General features: G+C 40.0%; 1 protein-coding gene across 5 annotated transcripts in view; it reads right to left on the bottom strand.

Moving 5' to 3' along the window:
- Nucleotides 1-3,431: 3,431 nt before the first annotated feature.
- The window catches only part of slc2a15a (solute carrier family 2 member 15a), a 46,656-nt gene continuing 31,879 nt past the window's right edge, over nucleotides 3,432-18,208 (bottom strand). For all 5 annotated transcript variants that reach the window (XM_026310058.1, XM_026310060.1, XM_026310061.1 and 2 more), the window contains 5 exons: nucleotides 14,971-15,081; nucleotides 13,819-13,920; nucleotides 10,589-10,664; nucleotides 9,494-9,621; nucleotides 3,432-4,284 (listed from right to left, as the gene is read on the bottom strand). In XM_026310058.1, the coding sequence (XP_026165843.1) occupies nucleotides 4,030-4,284; nucleotides 9,494-9,621; nucleotides 10,589-10,664; nucleotides 13,819-13,920; nucleotides 14,971-15,081 (672 nt within the window). In that variant the 3' untranslated portion in view covers nucleotides 3,432-4,029. The remainder of the gene's footprint in view (nucleotides 4,285-9,493; nucleotides 9,622-10,588; nucleotides 10,665-13,818; nucleotides 13,921-14,970; nucleotides 15,082-18,208) is intronic.

Genomic DNA, 18,208 nt, shown 5'->3' with positions numbered 1-18,208 from the left:
TGCCTTAGGAGGAAAAGTTGCCTCTGCCCTTTTTTTATATTGTACTGTACTATTGTTCAGTGTCCAGTGACCAATTCAACTTATTGTCCAGGTGCATGCCTAGATATTTGTAGGCACTACTTTAATGTCTGCACCACAGATGTTGACAGGATAAGGAGGGGGCTTAGACCTTCAAAAATCCACTATCATCTCCTTGGTTTTAGAAGTGTTCAGAAGCAGGTAGTTTCTGTGACTCCAGTCACTGAAGAAGTTTATCAGACCTCTGTACTTCTCTTCCTGTCTATTCCTGATACATGAAACAATCACAGTATCATCAGAATACTTCTGAAGGTGGCAACACTCAGAACTGTATGTGAAGTCTGCTGTGTATAGTGTGTACAGGAATGGAGCCAAAACAGTCCCATCTGGAGCCCCTTTGCTGCTCAAAACTCTACCAGAGATGCAGCTTCCAGCCTGACAAACTGTGGCCTTTCTGTCAGGTTACCTGTGATCCAGGAAAAAAAGGAGGAATCACCCCTATCCTTTTGAGCTTGTCTCTGAGAATAACTGGGTGGATGGTATTGAATGCACAGCTCTGTTGAGCCCAGTGTTCCCTTAGCTCTCAGCAGTGATGACTTTATGAGTTTCTTTGCAAATAAAATCACAACTATTAGAGATAAAATTCAGCAGATGCTTCCTATACCTGCAATAAATGAATCTTCTACTACAGTAGCTCTTGAATCATCTGTAGGACCTCAGTTATGTTTAGACTGCTTCTCTCCCATAGATCTCTCTGAATTTACATCAGTAGTTGCTTCATCAAAATCATCAATGTGTCTCTTAGACCCCATCCCGACTAGACTGCTTAAAGACACCCTGCCATTAATGAACTCATCTTTATTAGACTTGGTAAATTTATCTCTAGTATCAGGCTACGTACCACAGGCCTTTAAGACTGCAGTAATCAAACCCTTACTCGAAAAGCCTAGTCTTGATCCAGGAGTCTTGGCTAATTATAGAGCAATATCCAACCTGCTATTTATTTCTATAATCCTAGAAAAAGCTGTTGCTAAGCAGCTATCACACCACTTACACAGGAATGAACTATTTGAAGATTTTCAATCAGGATTTAGAGCACATCATAGTACAGAAACAGCACTGTTAAAAGTTACCAACGATCTTCTCTTTGCCTCAGATAATGGACTGGTTTCTATACTTGTCCTCCTAGACCTTAGTGCTGCATTCAACACCATTGACCACAACATCTTATTACAGAGACTGGAGCATGTGACTGGTATCAGAGGAACAGCGTTAAAATGGTTCCAATCCTATTTATCAGACAGATTCCAGTTTGTTCATGTCCATGATGAACCTTCCACACGAACAAAAGTTAGTTATAGAGTTCCACAAGGCTCTGTGCTAGGACCGATTCTGTTCACCCTGTACATGCTTCCTTTAGGATATGTCATTAGGAAGCACTCTATTAATTACCACTGCTATGCAGATGACACTCAGTTATATCTATCTATTAAACCTGTTAACACAAACCAGTTAACCAGACTTCAAGCCTGTCTAACTGACATAAAGGCCTGGATGACCAGTAACTTTTTACTTTTAAACTCAGCGAAAACAGAAGTCATTATATTTGGGCCAAAAAATCTCAGAAATAACTTTTCTAAAATTATAGCTACTCTAGATGGCATAACCCTGGCCTCTAGCACTACTGTAAAAAACCTTGGAGTTATTTTTGACCAAGACATGTCCTTTAACTCACACATAAAACAAATCTCTAGAACTGCATTCTTTCACCTGTGCAACATTTCCAAAATTAGGAACATCCTGTCTCAAAATGATGCAGAAAAACTAGTCCATGCATTTGTTACCTCAAGGCTAGATTACTGTAACTCATTACTATCTGGATGTCCCAGTATTTCCATAAAAAGTCTCCAATTAATCCAGAATGCCGCAGCCAGAGTCCTGACAGGAACTAGCAAGAGAGATCATATTTCTCTTATATTGGCTTCTCTTCATTGGCTCCCTGTAAAATATAGAATAGAATTTAAAATCTTTCTTCTCACATACAAATCCCTTCATGATCAAGCTCCTTCATACCTTAAAGACCTCATAGTACCATATTATCCCAATAGACCACTTCGTTCTCAGAGTGCAGGTCTACTTGTGGTTCCCAGAGTTTCCAAAAGCAGACTGGGAGGCAGAGCCTTTAGTTATCAAGCTCCTCTCCTGTGGAACCAGCTCCCAGCCTGGGTTCAGGAGGCAGACACTCTCTGTACTTTTAAGGCTAGACTTAAAACCTTCCTCTTTGACAAAGCATATAGTTAGGGCTGGCTTCAGGCAACCCTGAACCATCCCTTAGTTATGCTGCTATAGGCCTAGACTGCCCGAGGACCATCAGTGCACTGAGCTCCCCTACCCCCAACCAGTCGAAGCAGATGGCCGCCCAAACTGAGCCCGATTCTGCTGGAGGTTTTTTCTTCTGTTAAAGGGAGTTTTTCCTCTCCACTGTCACCAAGTGCTTGCTCATAAGGGAATTGTTGGGTTTTTAGTTTTAGTAAAGTGCCTTGAGATTGAAGTGAAGTGAAGTGAAGTGAAGTGAACTTGAAAAATCAAAGAACATAATCCTCATATAACTTGCAGGCTCATCCAGATGAAAACATGGTTAAGCATATAGAGAACAGCATCATCCACACCAAAATGTTTTCTGTAAGCAAACTGCAGGGGATCTATTGCATATCTAACCTTGAGTCTTGGTAGGCACAGAATCATCCTCTCCTGGACCTGTAGTCATTTATTTCAGCTGGACACTTTATTTTTAACACTATATACAAAGGGTTAAAAAAGTCTAATTTTAAAGGTTAAATTTCCGTCATATATGCATACTGAACACTATTAATTTCCCACAAAGTGATGTATCACTTAGTTAATTCTAAATCCAAAGAATTTATTGCTTATAGATTTGTGTCATCATGCACTGAACTTATAACTATAGATACCCCATCTCGGAAACCGCAATCTCCAATTATGTCGTTATAAATGTATACTAATGACAAGCTGTGGTTTAAAATACTGAATGTCACTGTTCTTAAAGATAAATCTCTTTTTTAATCCATATGGATGGATAGCTTTTATTTTTGTAGTTTTGTCAACCAGGTGAAGCAATTAGAATAATTATTTACAACCACCCAAACAGGTTGTTGTAAATTGCCATCACAATTTAGAGAGAGGCAGAAACAGTGGAAACAGTTGCTAAAGCAGTTGCCACTATTTTAAGATAATCAGAGTAATCAAGATAATCAAGTTCAAAATTAGTCATTGTGCAGAACATGAGTGCATATTACTGATGAAACTGATACCCAGAACTACAAAAACACAAGCAGTGTTCTAAGAGATTGGAATTTTTCTTTGGTAATTCTTACACTCTTGAAATCTTGCTTCAATACTTTATTAAAGTATAACAGTATCACAACTCATCCAATCATATCATGCAGTTCAGTTATAATAACATTGTACTCATAAGTAGCTGAGACCTGGGAACTTGGTGACATTGATACAATACAGCTGCACAAGGATGCAAACCAACAGTTTATCCATATTATGTGAGCCTCTATTTATTGACTGCTCTGTTGTTTTATTTCCATGCTGTTTGATGCCCTGACTGTTCATGTTTCTTGTCCTGTCAGACATCTGTCTACTGATGTTACTGCTGTCCCAACTCTCCACTACTACTTTGGTTAATTCAGTAATGAGTGGAACCCATGAAGACCCAAAATGTCAACTGAAGTTTACCTTTAATTGCTCAAACTAACTAACTCTGACAAAGAGTTGCAAGCACCACCACTGCACACTGTGCTGCACTGTATATTCAGCTGTTTTTGAAGTATGATTAAGTGAAAAATCCTGCTTCACTAAATCAGAGACCAATGTGTCCATGTGATGTGGCGTTTTGTGGATGTGTACATATTACAAAATAAGAATCAAGAAGAGGAAGTGATGAATAGTTTTGTAGTCCCAGTAAAAAAACTTGAAAGTCAGTTAAGGTACAGATGAAGAGCTGTTAAACTCTAGTGAAGCATGTTCCACACCACCATAACCATTCATCTTCTTCAGCTTCAGCTGGTCAACATGAGTCAGGCTCTGGGTCTCTAGAACTGCCTCCTTCTTAGAGAACATCTGGCTGATCTCCATGAAGGTCTTGTTTTTGGTCTCTGGAATCATGATGTAGACATAGATTGCCACCGACACACAAATGGTGGCAAACACCAAGTAGCAGTAAGACCCTGCAGACATCTGATGGTTGGAGATGGTTGGATGTGGCAGATGCATTGAGAATCATTGCAAATGTTGAGACAGAAAAGGACAGAAAAGTTAGTTTATTACTGCGGTTCTAAGAATTGACATATTATAAAACATAAGTGATTATTGAAAAAACAGGAAATTTCTGGATATAAAGTGAATGAAGAGAAGTCATTATGTTTTATCTGAACCCTCTGTTTGTCAGAATTCACCTCAGGTTTATAAGTATCTGTATATTCATATTAAATATTAAAAACATAGTCAGTCATATTGAATTATGACAGTATTTATTTTTACTGTGGAATGTTTAAACAAATCTCCAAATCTCTATGACTGGATCATATATATATATATATATATATATATATATATATATATATATACATATACACACATATATTTTAATATTAATAGTAAATCAAGAATGAGACTGTATTGACTATATTTGCCACATAATTGTGGTGGTTGCAGTTTCCTAACTTCTGTTGTTTCAGATGTGTCACAGAATTAAGAATCAGAAATGTTTTGGTTCTGTAACTAATAATTGAATACCACATCCACTCTGCCTTCATTCATGCACTCAGAGTCAAAACAATATGAATAATTATAATAGGTTTAATTCAAATCACGAAACATTTCAGATGTCTTCTCTCTTTCTGTTTTTGGGAAATGCCTACTTTAAACCTGTGTTGAAAAGCAAGATTACTGATCCATAGAGTGACAATATTTTCAAATTTGAAAATGAAAACTTTTTTTGACACTATGCAAAACTGAATCCAAAATATAACAAATACATGAGCTGCTATATGCTGCTTTTGTGATGCATTTTGCAACCACATTCTGGATACCTGTAAGCAAAGGTCGAGCGGTACCGACTAGAGTGTGAAGCGGCTGGGATGAGAATCAGCACCTCCAAGTCCAAGGCCATGGTACTCAACCGGAAAAAAGTGGCTTGCCATCTACAGGCCAGGGGAGAGACCCTGTTTAAGTTTAAGTATCTTGGGGGCTTGTTCACGAGTGAGGGAAGGATGGAACGTGAGATTGACAGACGGATTGGGGCATCGGCCGCAGTAATGCGGTCGGTGTACCGGCCCGTTGTGGTGAAGAAGGAGCTAAGCCGGAAGGCGAAGCTCTCGATTTACCGGTCAATCTACATTCCTCCTCTCACCTATGGTCATGAGCTCTGGGTCATGACCGAAAGGACAAGATCGCAGATACAAGCGGCTGAAATGAGCTTCCTCCGCAGGGTGGCTGGGCACTCCATTAGAGATAGGGTGAGGAGCTCGGTCACCCAGGAGGAGCTCGAAGTAGAGCCACTGCTCCTCTACATCGAGAGGAGTCAGTTGAGGTGGCTTGGGCAGAGAAGGAAGGGAGAAGGAAGTCTGGGTATCCCTGATTCGGCTACTGCCCCCGCGACCCGGCCCCGGATAAGCGGAAAAAGATGGATGTGTTTGTTGTGTCTATTTAGATGTTAATACTATCATTAAATTAAATGTGTTAAAGGTAACTGTTTTAGCAGCTGGTTAGCCTCCTAATCCACAGCCCACCAGATGACAAAATGTCTGATGACAAACCCCTGTGTAATTAATGTTAAAACCAAACCTATGCTAAGTTAATAAGCTATTCATGTTCTGCTGGGCTGCTGTTTGTGCTCATTTTATTCTTAACTGTAAAATCAACTGTATTCTTTTTCACACTCTTACTTCTTTTGTCTGGGTCCATGACAAATGAATGTGCGCAAATTGTAGACAGGGGCTGATGTAGATTTCTAATGAGAGAGGGGAACCAAGGTTCTTCCTTTAACATTACTACTACAACTGCAACTTAATTTATATAACACATTTAAAACAACCAGGTTCAGCCAAAGTGCTGCACAATAAAACAACATATCACAATAAAACATGAAAATGCTTGTGCAAAACTCATGCTGATTTGAAAGCCAAGAAATATAAATAGGTTTTCAACCGAGATTTAAAAACAGGTGGACTAAGAGCCAGTCTGACCTGAAGTGGCAGTTTATTCCACAGTCTGGGGGCTGCAGCAGAGAAAGCTCTATCCCCTTGGTTCTGATTGCTGTAACCAAGGCAAGTCGTGATAAAAGCATGTAAAATTCTCTCAAAGTCATTAAAGGTTAAAAAAAGACTTGACCTTCAAGAGGAGCATTAACTGGAAAAAGCCTGTCTTCACAACTTGTCTAGTTTAAAATCACTGTCCATTTTTACACCAAGATTTGTCACCACAGGCTTCACAAATTCTTGTTCTGACTACCTTATACTAATTAATGGGGACTTTTTGTCAGTATTTTGGGAACTCTAACCAACTTCAAACAGTATGTGGACTGTGCAACATAAGAAAATAAGATTCTTGAGCTCCTTTATGCCAATGTGAAGGAGGCATACAACTCTTCAGCCCTCCCCCTACTTGGTGGATCAGACCACAACTTAATATATCTAGTACCAACATACTAGCCCATAGTAAGACAACAGTCTGCTACCAAGAGGTATGTGAAAGTTTGGTCAAAGGATGCTGAGGAGGCCCTGCAGGAGTGCTTCAGGGTTATAAACTGGAACATTTTCATGGACGCTCATGGTGAGGACATCGAAGGCATCTTTCACTGTATCACAGACTACATGCACTTCTGTGAGGACAATGTTGTTCCATCCAAAAAAGTTAGTTGTTTCCCCAATAATAAGCCATGGATAAATAAGGACATTAAAGGCCTCCTCAAGAAGAAGAAGAGGGCGTTCATGGCAAGAGACAAGGAGGAACTCTGGGCTGTGCAGAAGGAACTCAAGAGGAAGCTGAGGGAGGCAAAGCAGCTCTATAGAGACAGAGTAGAGCACAAGTTGAGACAGAATAATATCAAAAAGGTGTGGAATGGGATGAAAATAATGACTGATAAAGTTTGCTAATGAACTTAACCTGTTCTTTAATAGATCTGACAACATTGATCTGTGCCTCTTACTCTGACCCAGTGTCCTCACACACCATCCCTCCTCCCTCCACCACCTTAGCTGATGCCTTGGGGTCTCTTGACATCCCTCCACCCAACATCTCTGCCAATGCTGCCTCCCCAGTGCCCACTGATGCCATCTCCTCGATCAGCAGCCATAAAACATTGAAGTATACCTCACCTCCAATACCTCCTCCCCCGCCCTCACTATCTGACTATCTGATCAACACAATACACAGGCCCAGCTTTTGCCACAGAACAGGTGAGGAAGGAACTATCCAAACTAAAGACCAACAAAGCAAAGGGACCAGATGAGATCAGCCCTAGAGTACTTAAGGTGTGTGCTGGACAGCTTGCAGAGGTTTTTCAGAAACTCTTCAACCTCTCTGAGACTCAAAAAGGTGCCTAAGTTATGGAAAACTTCCTGTATTGTCTCATTACCAAAAAGAGGCTGTCCCAGTACTCTTAGTGATTTCAGACCAGTAGCGCTAACATCACATGTCATGAAAGTGTTTGAGGGACTGGTCCTGCAACACCTGAGGTCTCAAGTGTCTGAATTTATGGACCCCCTGCAGTTTGCATATCAGGAACACATCAGAGTGGAAGATGCCATCATATTCTTAATGCACAGAGCAGGAGCAGCAGTAAAAACGCTGTAGAAAACTTGCTGTCTCAGCTTCATCCGACATGTTGGTTGAGCACATATTTCAGCTCAGTTTTTACTGTGCTGTTCTGCCAGGTATGTCCAACTCCTCAGTAAGGAAAATAGCTATTGGCTGTCCTAAAAATCGGTAGAAGTTGCTAGATGACATCATCAGCTAATTTACATAATTTGTCATGTGCATGTAATTGTAATGGATGATGAAGGAAAGAGGAATAACGTCATGGCAGAGACAAGTGAGTAAAAAAACACATTAAATATGTTTAGAACTACAAATTAACTTTCTTCTGTTGATTCTTTTTTTTTTCTTTTTAATGTCACAATTCTAAACCTTCTCCTTTATCTGGGTTTGGGACCAGTAACTGCCAATAGCAATATGAGAAAATGAGCGACTTCACACATGCACGATTTGCAGTTTGGACACGGAGCCAACCTACTAGGAAGACCAGGAACAGGGACAGCATCTCCAACTCTCGAGTACTGATGAGACCAAGAATTTGCAAGTCATTACAGAGAGGGCACCATTGCGCCTATTTGACTTAAGAATAAGCTCATTCGGTCAAAAGCCCTAGGATGAATTCGTTCAAGTATGAGGTGAAGAAAAACGGCGAACTCAATGACCTCAAGTAAAACTCCAACCTGGTGGACTTTCGGTTGGTCGCACAGCCTCGACATGATAAGCTTTTTTGCTTGGCCAGACATGAAGAATAAATGTGCTAAGGTTGGTGAGTGTGCGATGAAAAAAATGTCAGCCAGGCTCACGTTGGCGTAATGTATTTTCACTTTTGACGGGGCCGCCAAAGAGCAATTCTTGTGAGGTCATTTGTAAAACTTTTAAAATATAAAACTTTCACATGATTCGGAATTTTGGGCAGATTTTGGTGAGTTTTCACACATGTTCAAGGGGTCAAATTTGAGGTCGTTTAAAAATATTAGCGAAAAAGAATAATCCTAACGATTTCCAGGACCTCGCCCACCCTACAACAAAATTGAATTATCCCTCTCACCAACACCCAATTAATTGCCAGTCCCAACTATGTGTATCTTGCATTTGGATTTTAAAATTGGAAATTTATGTTTTTGTATTTTATTTTGTATTGATTTTATGCTTTAATGATGTTTGTTTTGTAAAGTGTGATGAAACTATTGGTAAATCGCACTTTAAATAAAACTGAAATTAAAAATTGAAATTAAAGTAACATAACCCGGAGGAAAAGCAATACTACTGTATGTACAGTGTCAGCTCTTTTATAGCCTTCTCCAGGGCAGTATGGAGACCTAACCTGTACAGTATTCATTTTTCATATGTTCTGCTGTTAACGTTGTTTTTACTGTTCTGCTTGCATGGGGACATGTTTGATCAGAACTGGTCAAGTAGATGTGACATCACACAGAGGGTAATTACACCAAACACAACAATGACAACAATCTTATTACAGCATCTGAATCAAGAATGAGTGAACAAGATGATTTTCACATCATTTTGAAGCAAACACTCTAGGTTACAAGATCCAGTTCTCAAGATCCTTAGACCCCAGAGGGTTAAAAATGTTCATGTAGGTCAGCTCAGCATGTAATGTAACTCTCACCTGTAAGAAGGGGAAGACAAAACCCACAGTAAAGTTGGACAGCCAGTTGAGTGATCCTCCTACAATATAGGCTGCTGGGCGGTGCGACTGTTTAAATAGCTCTGCTGTGATTAGAAATGGAACCCCAGCTGAAACAGGAATAAAGACAAACATGGTACATGTCACATCATTCGATAAATTTGATAATACTGGTTGTAAAAAGTTAAGCACGGTACATGTTATTTAAAGTCATTGAAATTTTAATAAAAAAAACAATTCTCTTGTGATCAATTTTCTACCTTGTGTTTCATTTTAAAAAAATAAGTGTAAATGAACCCTAACAGGGGCAAGCAAACAATTTCTACTGACGAATCAGTATGTACGGAATATATTTATTCATTCATGTTTCTTAATTAATTATTCATGTTCATTCATCATCATTCATAACATTAAGACTTAGGAATGCCAATTCGAAACCCTGGACAGGTCACCAGTTTGTCACAGGGCCACATATAGACGAACGATGACACACACTCACTCCTATGGGCAATTGAGAGTCACCAATCAACCTGACACATGTTTTTGGACTGTGGGAGGAAATTGGAAAAACCCACGCAAGCACGGGGAGAACATGCAAAGTCCACACAGAAAGGCCCCTGCCAGGTTTCGAATGTAGAGCCTTCCGGCTGTGAAGCAACAGTACTACCCAGAAAGCCACTGTGCTGCCCTAGTTTGACCGTACATCTGTTATAGTGTACATTCTTTTAAAAATGCAGTTTATTCTGTGGCATATAGAATTTATTTGTGTGAAATCTTTTAATATTGCAGCCATAGTTTATATAGGGAATATTTAGATATGTGACATTGTTTTGGGGTTATTCTCCTTCCTGTCTGTCTAATTTTGTAGTCATTTGGAACCTGTCAAAATGTGTGAATCAAGTATCTAGCCTCATGTAATATGATTAATAGCCAGAACACAATGATATTCGGGATAGGTGAATACAATAGTTTAAGGTTGTCCTGTGTAAGAGTGGAAAGATACATTACAAGGCAGAAAGATCTACTAGTGGGAAAAGATGTTTTCTGTTCTTTAACGTGCAGTGTAGAGCAACTTGCCTGGACCGATACAAAAACCACCGATGATGCCGACCACACAGCAGACACTGACGTAGCGCATGAAGGACAACTGAGCCTGCAGAGACAAACAGTACAAGATGAAGATCACATTTGATCCTCCTATCACGTTTCATTATTTTCAACATTTAAAAACTTTACTTCGTTTTTAATACTGCTATACAACTCAGAGTGATAACAAATTCAGATGGTGCGATGTGACACTGACGTATCTTGACCTTGGAGTTCACCTCTAATCTCTGGAAGCTGTTCTGGGCACTTCGGTTACCATTCGTGTTATCCACCTCTAAAATTTCTCATCAATTTTCCTCTTGTGGTCACATCTAGGTAGGTTGGCTAAAGTCCCGTGAACTTCTGAATATTATATAAAACTATAGTCACAGGAACATCGAGCTGCTTGGAGATGGTCTTATAGCCTTTACTTTTAACATGTTTGTCTATATCTAAAGGTTGAGTCATGGCAACTGGACTGGACAGACCCCTCCACCCCTGTCAAGGGAGGGTTTTTCCACTTGAACATATATAGCTGTTAAGTGGTTGTTTGGTTTCTCCAATGTAGAGTTCTGAGCATTCTTCCTTACACTGGACAGCATATACTACATTGCTCCTCTTTTGTTTTGGTGTCTGGTCATTAGGGTGAACCAGTCTCTGTCTCAGTGTGTTGCTGGGTTTGAAGTGAACTGATATCTGATGTTTCCCAAAAATCTGTTTGCACCTCTCTGAAACACCTGCTACATAGAGAATGACCAGGTTTTTCCTCTGTGGATCTTGAGGCTCAGCTCTCTCTCTTGTTTTTCTGCCTGATGTGGATGTTGCCTCGTTGAAAGCCCACTTAAGGTAGCCACAGGTTTTGAGGGCTGTCTTTAGATGTGTGTCCTCCTTTCTTTTGGCCTCCATAGAGGTAGGGATGTTGTTTGTTCTGTGGCGTAAAGTCCTGATGTCTCCTAGTTTGTGTTGCAGCCGGTGATGGGAGTCAAAGAGCAGATATTGGTCTGTGTGTGTGGGTTTCCTGTAGACTTCTATTTCCAGGTTACCATCAGACCTGATGATGACCTCACAGTCCAAAAAGGCTAGCCTGTTTTCTTTGGTGTCTTCTCTGGTTAATTTGATGTGTGTGCCTACTGCATTGTATGTATGAGAAGTATGTGGTGTTCAGACTAAGGTCCAGTAGCAAGCAAATTTGGTCTGGGTTGAGGCTACTCCTGGTTGAGACGGTGCTGTCCTCTTTTAAAAGTCTTCTCCTAACAGATGTTAAAGCATTGGTGGTGGGTGATACTGGTGAAGAGTGATGTGACATCAAAGGATACCATAGTTTAATCTCTATCCAGTTTTAGATGTCTCACTCTGGAGGCAAATTCCTCTGAATTCCAGATGTGGTGGTCTGTGTGACCTATCAGTGGTGCTAAGATGGTGGCAAGGCGTTTGGCAGTGTTATATGTCACTGAGTTTATGCTGCTGATGATGGGCCTGTGGGGGGTTCCTTTTTTGTGTATCTTGGGGAGCCCATACAGACAGGGGGTGGTCTCCCCTGGATACTGTAGTTGTTGTAGTAGGTGGTTCTGTCAATGGCCTTGTTCTTTTCCAGGTGTTTTAAACAGTCACTCACCTTTTTCTTGTAGGTGCTGGTGGGGTCCCTTCTTAACTTTTCATAGGTCTGTTGGTCTTCCAAGAGAGAGGTTACTTTTTCATGATAGTCTGCTGTGGGGGGTGTTTAAGACCACTGTGCATCTCCCTTTGTCTGCAGGCAGGATGGTAATAGTCCTTGGACAGGGGTGACAGGGCCCTGCTCTCCTGGGTGGTGAGGTTGGATGGTGGTGGCTTAGAACTAGAGAGTACCGTAGTGACTTTTATCCGGAGTTCCTCTGCTTCTGAATTAGATAGACCATTGTTATGGATGACAGATTCTGTGGCTGTGATAAAGTCCACCACAGGAACATGTTTGGGCATGCCTACGTCCCTTGGCTAAGACATCTCTTTCTGTATGGGAGAGTTCCCTGTCTGTCTTAACCCATTTGTCTTTTGTAAATTGTGATCTATGACCATAGAAATCCTTAGATTTGTGATGTGTATCACATTTCAGTGTGATACACACCATGATACCAAACAGCACAGTGACTACTTTTCAGCCTTTAAACAGGCAGACTGACTGATTACAAGTTTGAAGACACTTGTGATGCTAATTACAGGACACACTTTAGTTTAACATGACCCTATGGTCAAATTCTTTTCAGTCTTCTAGGGTTACTGTCATTTTTGTCCTGTCCAATTTCATTAGCTTGTTTTTTAAAATGCTTTTGAACCATAATTCAAAAGCCATGGCTGATTTTTATTAGTTCACCTTCAGTAAATTAGTATTTATTCTTACTTTTGTCAGTTTCAAGTTATTTTAGTAACAATTGTGGGCTTTTCTTTCTTTAATGGAAGGGTACCAACAATTTTGTCCACATCTGTACAACAATGAAACAGCCACCAGGAGCAACTTGGGGTTCAGTGCCTTGCTCACGGACACTTCAATATATACTGACTGGAGAAGCCAGGGATCAAACTGCTGACTGCTCAATGGATGACCTATTCTTCCTCCTGAGCCACAACCAGTCCTTTGACATCTGAGTGCTTATGTTAGCATGGGCTTCCTCTGACAATACAGAAACATGCTGATTAGGAGCAATGGTCACTCTGTAATGCCTGTCACTGTGTTTGTGGCATTTACACAGGAGACAACATGGAGACAAATTTGTGTTTCTGTGGGTGTGTGGCTGTAGAATTTGATTATGTATTTATTTTATTTTTAGAATTGAATTCATTTATTATTTATTAGTCTTATTCTATTTCAGCATTGTATCACATAGTTGGAAAACAAGCAGGACAATGGCCCTTGAGAAACATGTGCTGGGTGCCTCTGAAGTACCCATACAGCTGAGCAGGCAGTTCTGTGGTGTGTGGTAAAAAGTTAGTTTTATATCAAAAGGTTATAACATTGAGCTGTAAGAGTAACAAAATGCAAGAGTAGAGCTTAAATAATCATAAGTCATTTTCTTGTGATGTCTTTGTAAACACGAAGAAATACATTCCTGCTGTGGTTGACAAAGCAGCTCTGCTAATAACAGTTACTGGGATAGGACCTTGCCTGCTGTGTCTTTTGCCTTTCACCTACATCTCCCTATACTGGAAAAGTTTAGGTCACAAGACCCATATGGGAAGCACACTCATACCTGTAAAATGAGGGCTAGTGTGATTCCTGCACTGCACAAGCCCATCATGGCAAACCCCCCAATCATGAGTGGCCTCCTGCCCAGCTTCTCTATGGTGAAACACTACAGGGGGAAAAGCAGAGCTCAGGTCACACATAGTTAAGTGAACACAGTGCAAATTCAAGAACATAGACTTTACCAGGCTTTAATGTGACCAAATCAAATAAGTTGACATTTGGGAAACATACTTATTTGCTTTCTTTCTGAGGATCACAGATATCTTGTGTTAGTTACAGAGCTGGAGTTGGGATATGTTTAGCCTAGCATAAAAAATAGAAGCAAAGGAAAACAGCTTGTCTGGCTTTGTCCAGTGTTTAAATATTCACTATTCACAATATTCACAATTCCAAAATTTCCAGTGCTCCCTGATGAACATATTGTAGGTAATTGTCTTATAACAAACAGAAAAATGGAAACACTGTGGTCTTATAGGGAGTTATTTGTTGGAAGACGAACAATCCACCCAGCATTTCGGGGTAGTGTGACTGAAACAGCACATGCTTTTATTTATGGATACTGTGCACCTCAGACAGACTTCAGATGAGTGTACACAGTCTTCACACATGGTGTAAAGTGTCTCCATGTGTTTCCATAACAAAAAACAGAAAACACTAATAAGGATGGGTTATAGGGACCTATGATGAATAAGTGTTATGTACAGAATCAGTGAAACAAATAAAAAAAAAAATTTATATACACAACCATATGTGCACAGAGCTTTAAATACTCAATGAAATGAACGTTTTAGTGGTCTGGTCAGGAAGCTCAGCACAGTCACTGTGTCTCACTGTTGTTCATCAAGAAATAATTCCAGCTCATTACACTCTATAAAACCACAAGTTGTCATTTTTATTCGTGTATACATTAAATGGGTGAAATAAAATGTGTTAGTAAGTTGGCTTAAGATGTATTAGAAAGGCTATATTTGAAGTTTTGACAGAGCCATGCAGGTTGCTTCCTCATTTCCAATCTTTATGCTAAGCTAAGCTAACCATGTCTGGATATCCATTTTCTTTTTTTATAGTATCAAAAATACAATAATTATAAATTGCTTAGGAACACTAATATAAAAAGAGATACAAAATACTGCAATTTTCTAATTTGTAAATTTACCCCAATGAGTCCAGCAATGATCTCTATAATTCCTGTTCCTGCTGTGGTATACTGTATCTCCGGAGCTGGGATACCTGCATTCTCAAAGATGTCGTTGGTATAGAACCAGATCTGTAGAGAAAACCAAAGCAGATAAATCAGTGAGGTTAAAACATTCTCTCAGTCCTGCTTATGAAAGTTTAGAGATTAGTTTGACAGCTCAAACTTTTTTTCATGTGCCATATTATAATGTCATGACTATCATGAGCTAACTTTATAGCTACTGTGGGCTCTGTACTCGTGAAGCTAGCAATGGGGTACAGACTACAGGGAAATGTGCCCTGCCCAATGCACAGTCATGATGAAATCTGCTATGGCTGAGGATTTTCAGCAGTATCACCCAGTCATAGTTTTTATTTTATACATGAGTGTACATGAAAAGTGATTAATGTAAAATATCATAGTAGTGTGAGTGATATACTCTGAGTTTCAGTTTCAGTTTGGCAAATTTGTGTCCAAATCAGCAAGACTCACACACCCCTCAGTTTAATCTTGGTGTTGCATGTACAGCTTTCTTCTGCTGTTGATAAAGCTCATGACTGGACATATGAACCTCCCACAAAAAATGACAAATCTTGATCATTGTGATATTTTTAAATTCAATTATTTATCATCTTAAGTCACACTGTCAAGATTAGTATGAATGGAATTGAGGCACAATGCACATTATAGGGCAATGGTAACTCACTGTTGACTGAAAACACAGCTAGCCAGTTGACGGTAAGTAGTTTGACTGAGAAGCACAGGTAAAACACTTCCCCAATATTGTGACCTATGTATGCCTCAAGAAGACAAAAAGAGGTGGTGCTGGTGGTGGTGTAAAAATTAAAATTAGAAGATAATCATTTAGTGCCTTTGAGCTAAATACTGATAGAACATCATTGCTCACATTCAATTGTGCTCAGTTTTAGGGGAAGCAGGACAAGAAAGGGAACATATTAATTGCGGACAGCAGACGGTGATTGTTATAGGAGCAGGTAGATAAATACATGAGCACACATTGCTGGCATTAATTCTTATTTGCACACACACAGTCCTATGGTGTGCCAGGAACTGTGCCAGGGCTTACCAACTGTCACATGCACTTACAACTAAGAATACCTCAAGCATTAGCTGCATCACAGTAACCATTACTATGATCATCACCATCATTATCATTTTAATCCAATATAAGCAGTATCACCTCAGTCACTATCTTCATCACTACTATTGTCATTATCAAGCACAATAATCATTATTATAATTATCACTATTCTAAGTATCATCACCAGCATCATCACTGTTTTCATTAATTGACTCTAATTACTTTCATTATCATATCATATACTATCCACCTCCTTAGCGCAGCATGGTGCCTTAGTGGTTAGCACTGTTGCCTCACAGCAAGAAGGTTCGTGATTAGAAACCCAGCAAAGGCCTTTCTGTGTGGAGTTTGCATGTTCTCCCTGTGCTTGTGTGGGTTTTCTCCAGGTACTCTGGTTTCCTCCCACAGTCCAAAAACATGTATGTCAGGTTGATTGGTGACTCTAAATTGCCCATAGGAGTGAGTGTGAGTGTGTGAGGTTGTTTGTCTTTGTGTGTCTCTATGTGGCCCTGTGATGGACTGGTGACCTGTCCAGGGTGTACCCCTGCCTTTAACTTAACTTTAACTTTATTGTCCCCATAAGTGGAAATTTGGTTCACCAGCACATACATCATCACAAAATGCAGGGATTAAAAAACAAATTGTATACATGAGTAAAAATCAATTAAATACATATCAAAAAGGGGGGTAAATTGATAAAAGAAAACACAGAAGAACCACGGCACAACTGATACAATATTCAAAAGTACAGTATGCTGCATGCATACATTTTCACATCTGCTTATTTAATAAACTGCATTTGGTACAAATGATCCTTTATAAAGTTTCCTTGTTGCTAAGAGCATTCTAAAACGTCAAACTTTTCACCTAAAGAGAGCTGTGATAGGCTCCAGCAGATCCCCATCACCCTAGTTAGGAATAAGTGGGTATAGATAATGGATGAATGGATGCATCCACCTCTTTAGTGTTGTTGTTTTCATAACCAAGCGTCACCATGACCCTTCTCATCCTAAGCACTGCTCCACTGTTGTTTGATTAGCAGCTAAAAGTACTGCCTAGAGAAGTGTGGTCTAATGTGTGATGAGTTAGCTCTAGCATTTACAGTGTGCACTCTCTGGCCTGAGAGCCCCTCTAATAATTTCAATAATTAATGAATCTCTAGGGCATAATTTAGAAATTGAATTTGACAAATCATATTCACAAAACAATGACAACATCAGCTTTTGGCTTTTTATTCACAAGACCATTGCTTATAAAACAATGAGTGATCATTTATGCCCATTTTCATCTCAGTGTCTGTTTAATAAGCCAGATAAACCTGAAGAAGCAGGAGCCATGAACAAGGTGAACAAAGAGGGTAAAAAGGCAAAAGAAGACTTATGGGAACTTTACTAAATCCATATGATACTGTTTCACTGGGAATTTGTGCCAATTTGTGCTGCTCATCACTCTTGCCGATCTTGCTTCATATTATTTGTAAGTGACATGTATCAAACCTGGGTGTGAATAAGGTGGCAGTTGTTCAACCATTTTTTTTGTGGAGATTTTAGTCTGAAAAGCAGGATGTTGGAAAGAAACTATTTTACTGGGAAATGGACTGAACTTGGTGTGTGCGTGTGGCTGTTAAGGGAGTTGGCGGAGGATGGCATGGGAGAGGGAACAAAGGGACGAAATGCAATGTAAAGCTGTTTTCGTTTTGATTTTTCCTTCAAAATAATAAAGGTTGGTGTTGGGGGGTTTAGGAATCAGACCAATGAGTGCCCACTCTGGTACTTCAAGTTCAAAAACTAAGTTTATTTGGAAGGAAACACAAAACTCAAAGGAAGTCCAAACAGGAACATGGAACCCAAGAGACATAGGTACTACAGCGAGAGGGATGAAACAACACAAACCAAGGAGACGAGACAAGAGGGTCAAGGTCACACACCAAGGGGGGAACAAACACGGTCAAAGGCCTGGGGTCACACACACCTCGGGGACACACCAGACTCACACAAAGAGACAAGGGTCGAAGGTCTGGGGTCACACACACCACGGGGACACACCAGACTTACACAAGAGACAAGGGTCAAAGGTCTGGGGTCACACACACCACGGGGACACACCAGACTTACA

The sequence above is a fragment of the Mastacembelus armatus genome, chromosome 15, assembly GCF_900324485.2.
Source record: "Mastacembelus armatus chromosome 15, fMasArm1.2, whole genome shotgun sequence".
Lineage (NCBI taxonomy): Eukaryota > Metazoa > Chordata > Actinopteri > Synbranchiformes > Mastacembelidae > Mastacembelus > Mastacembelus armatus.
This window is presented reverse-complemented; position numbering and strand designations above follow the sequence as displayed.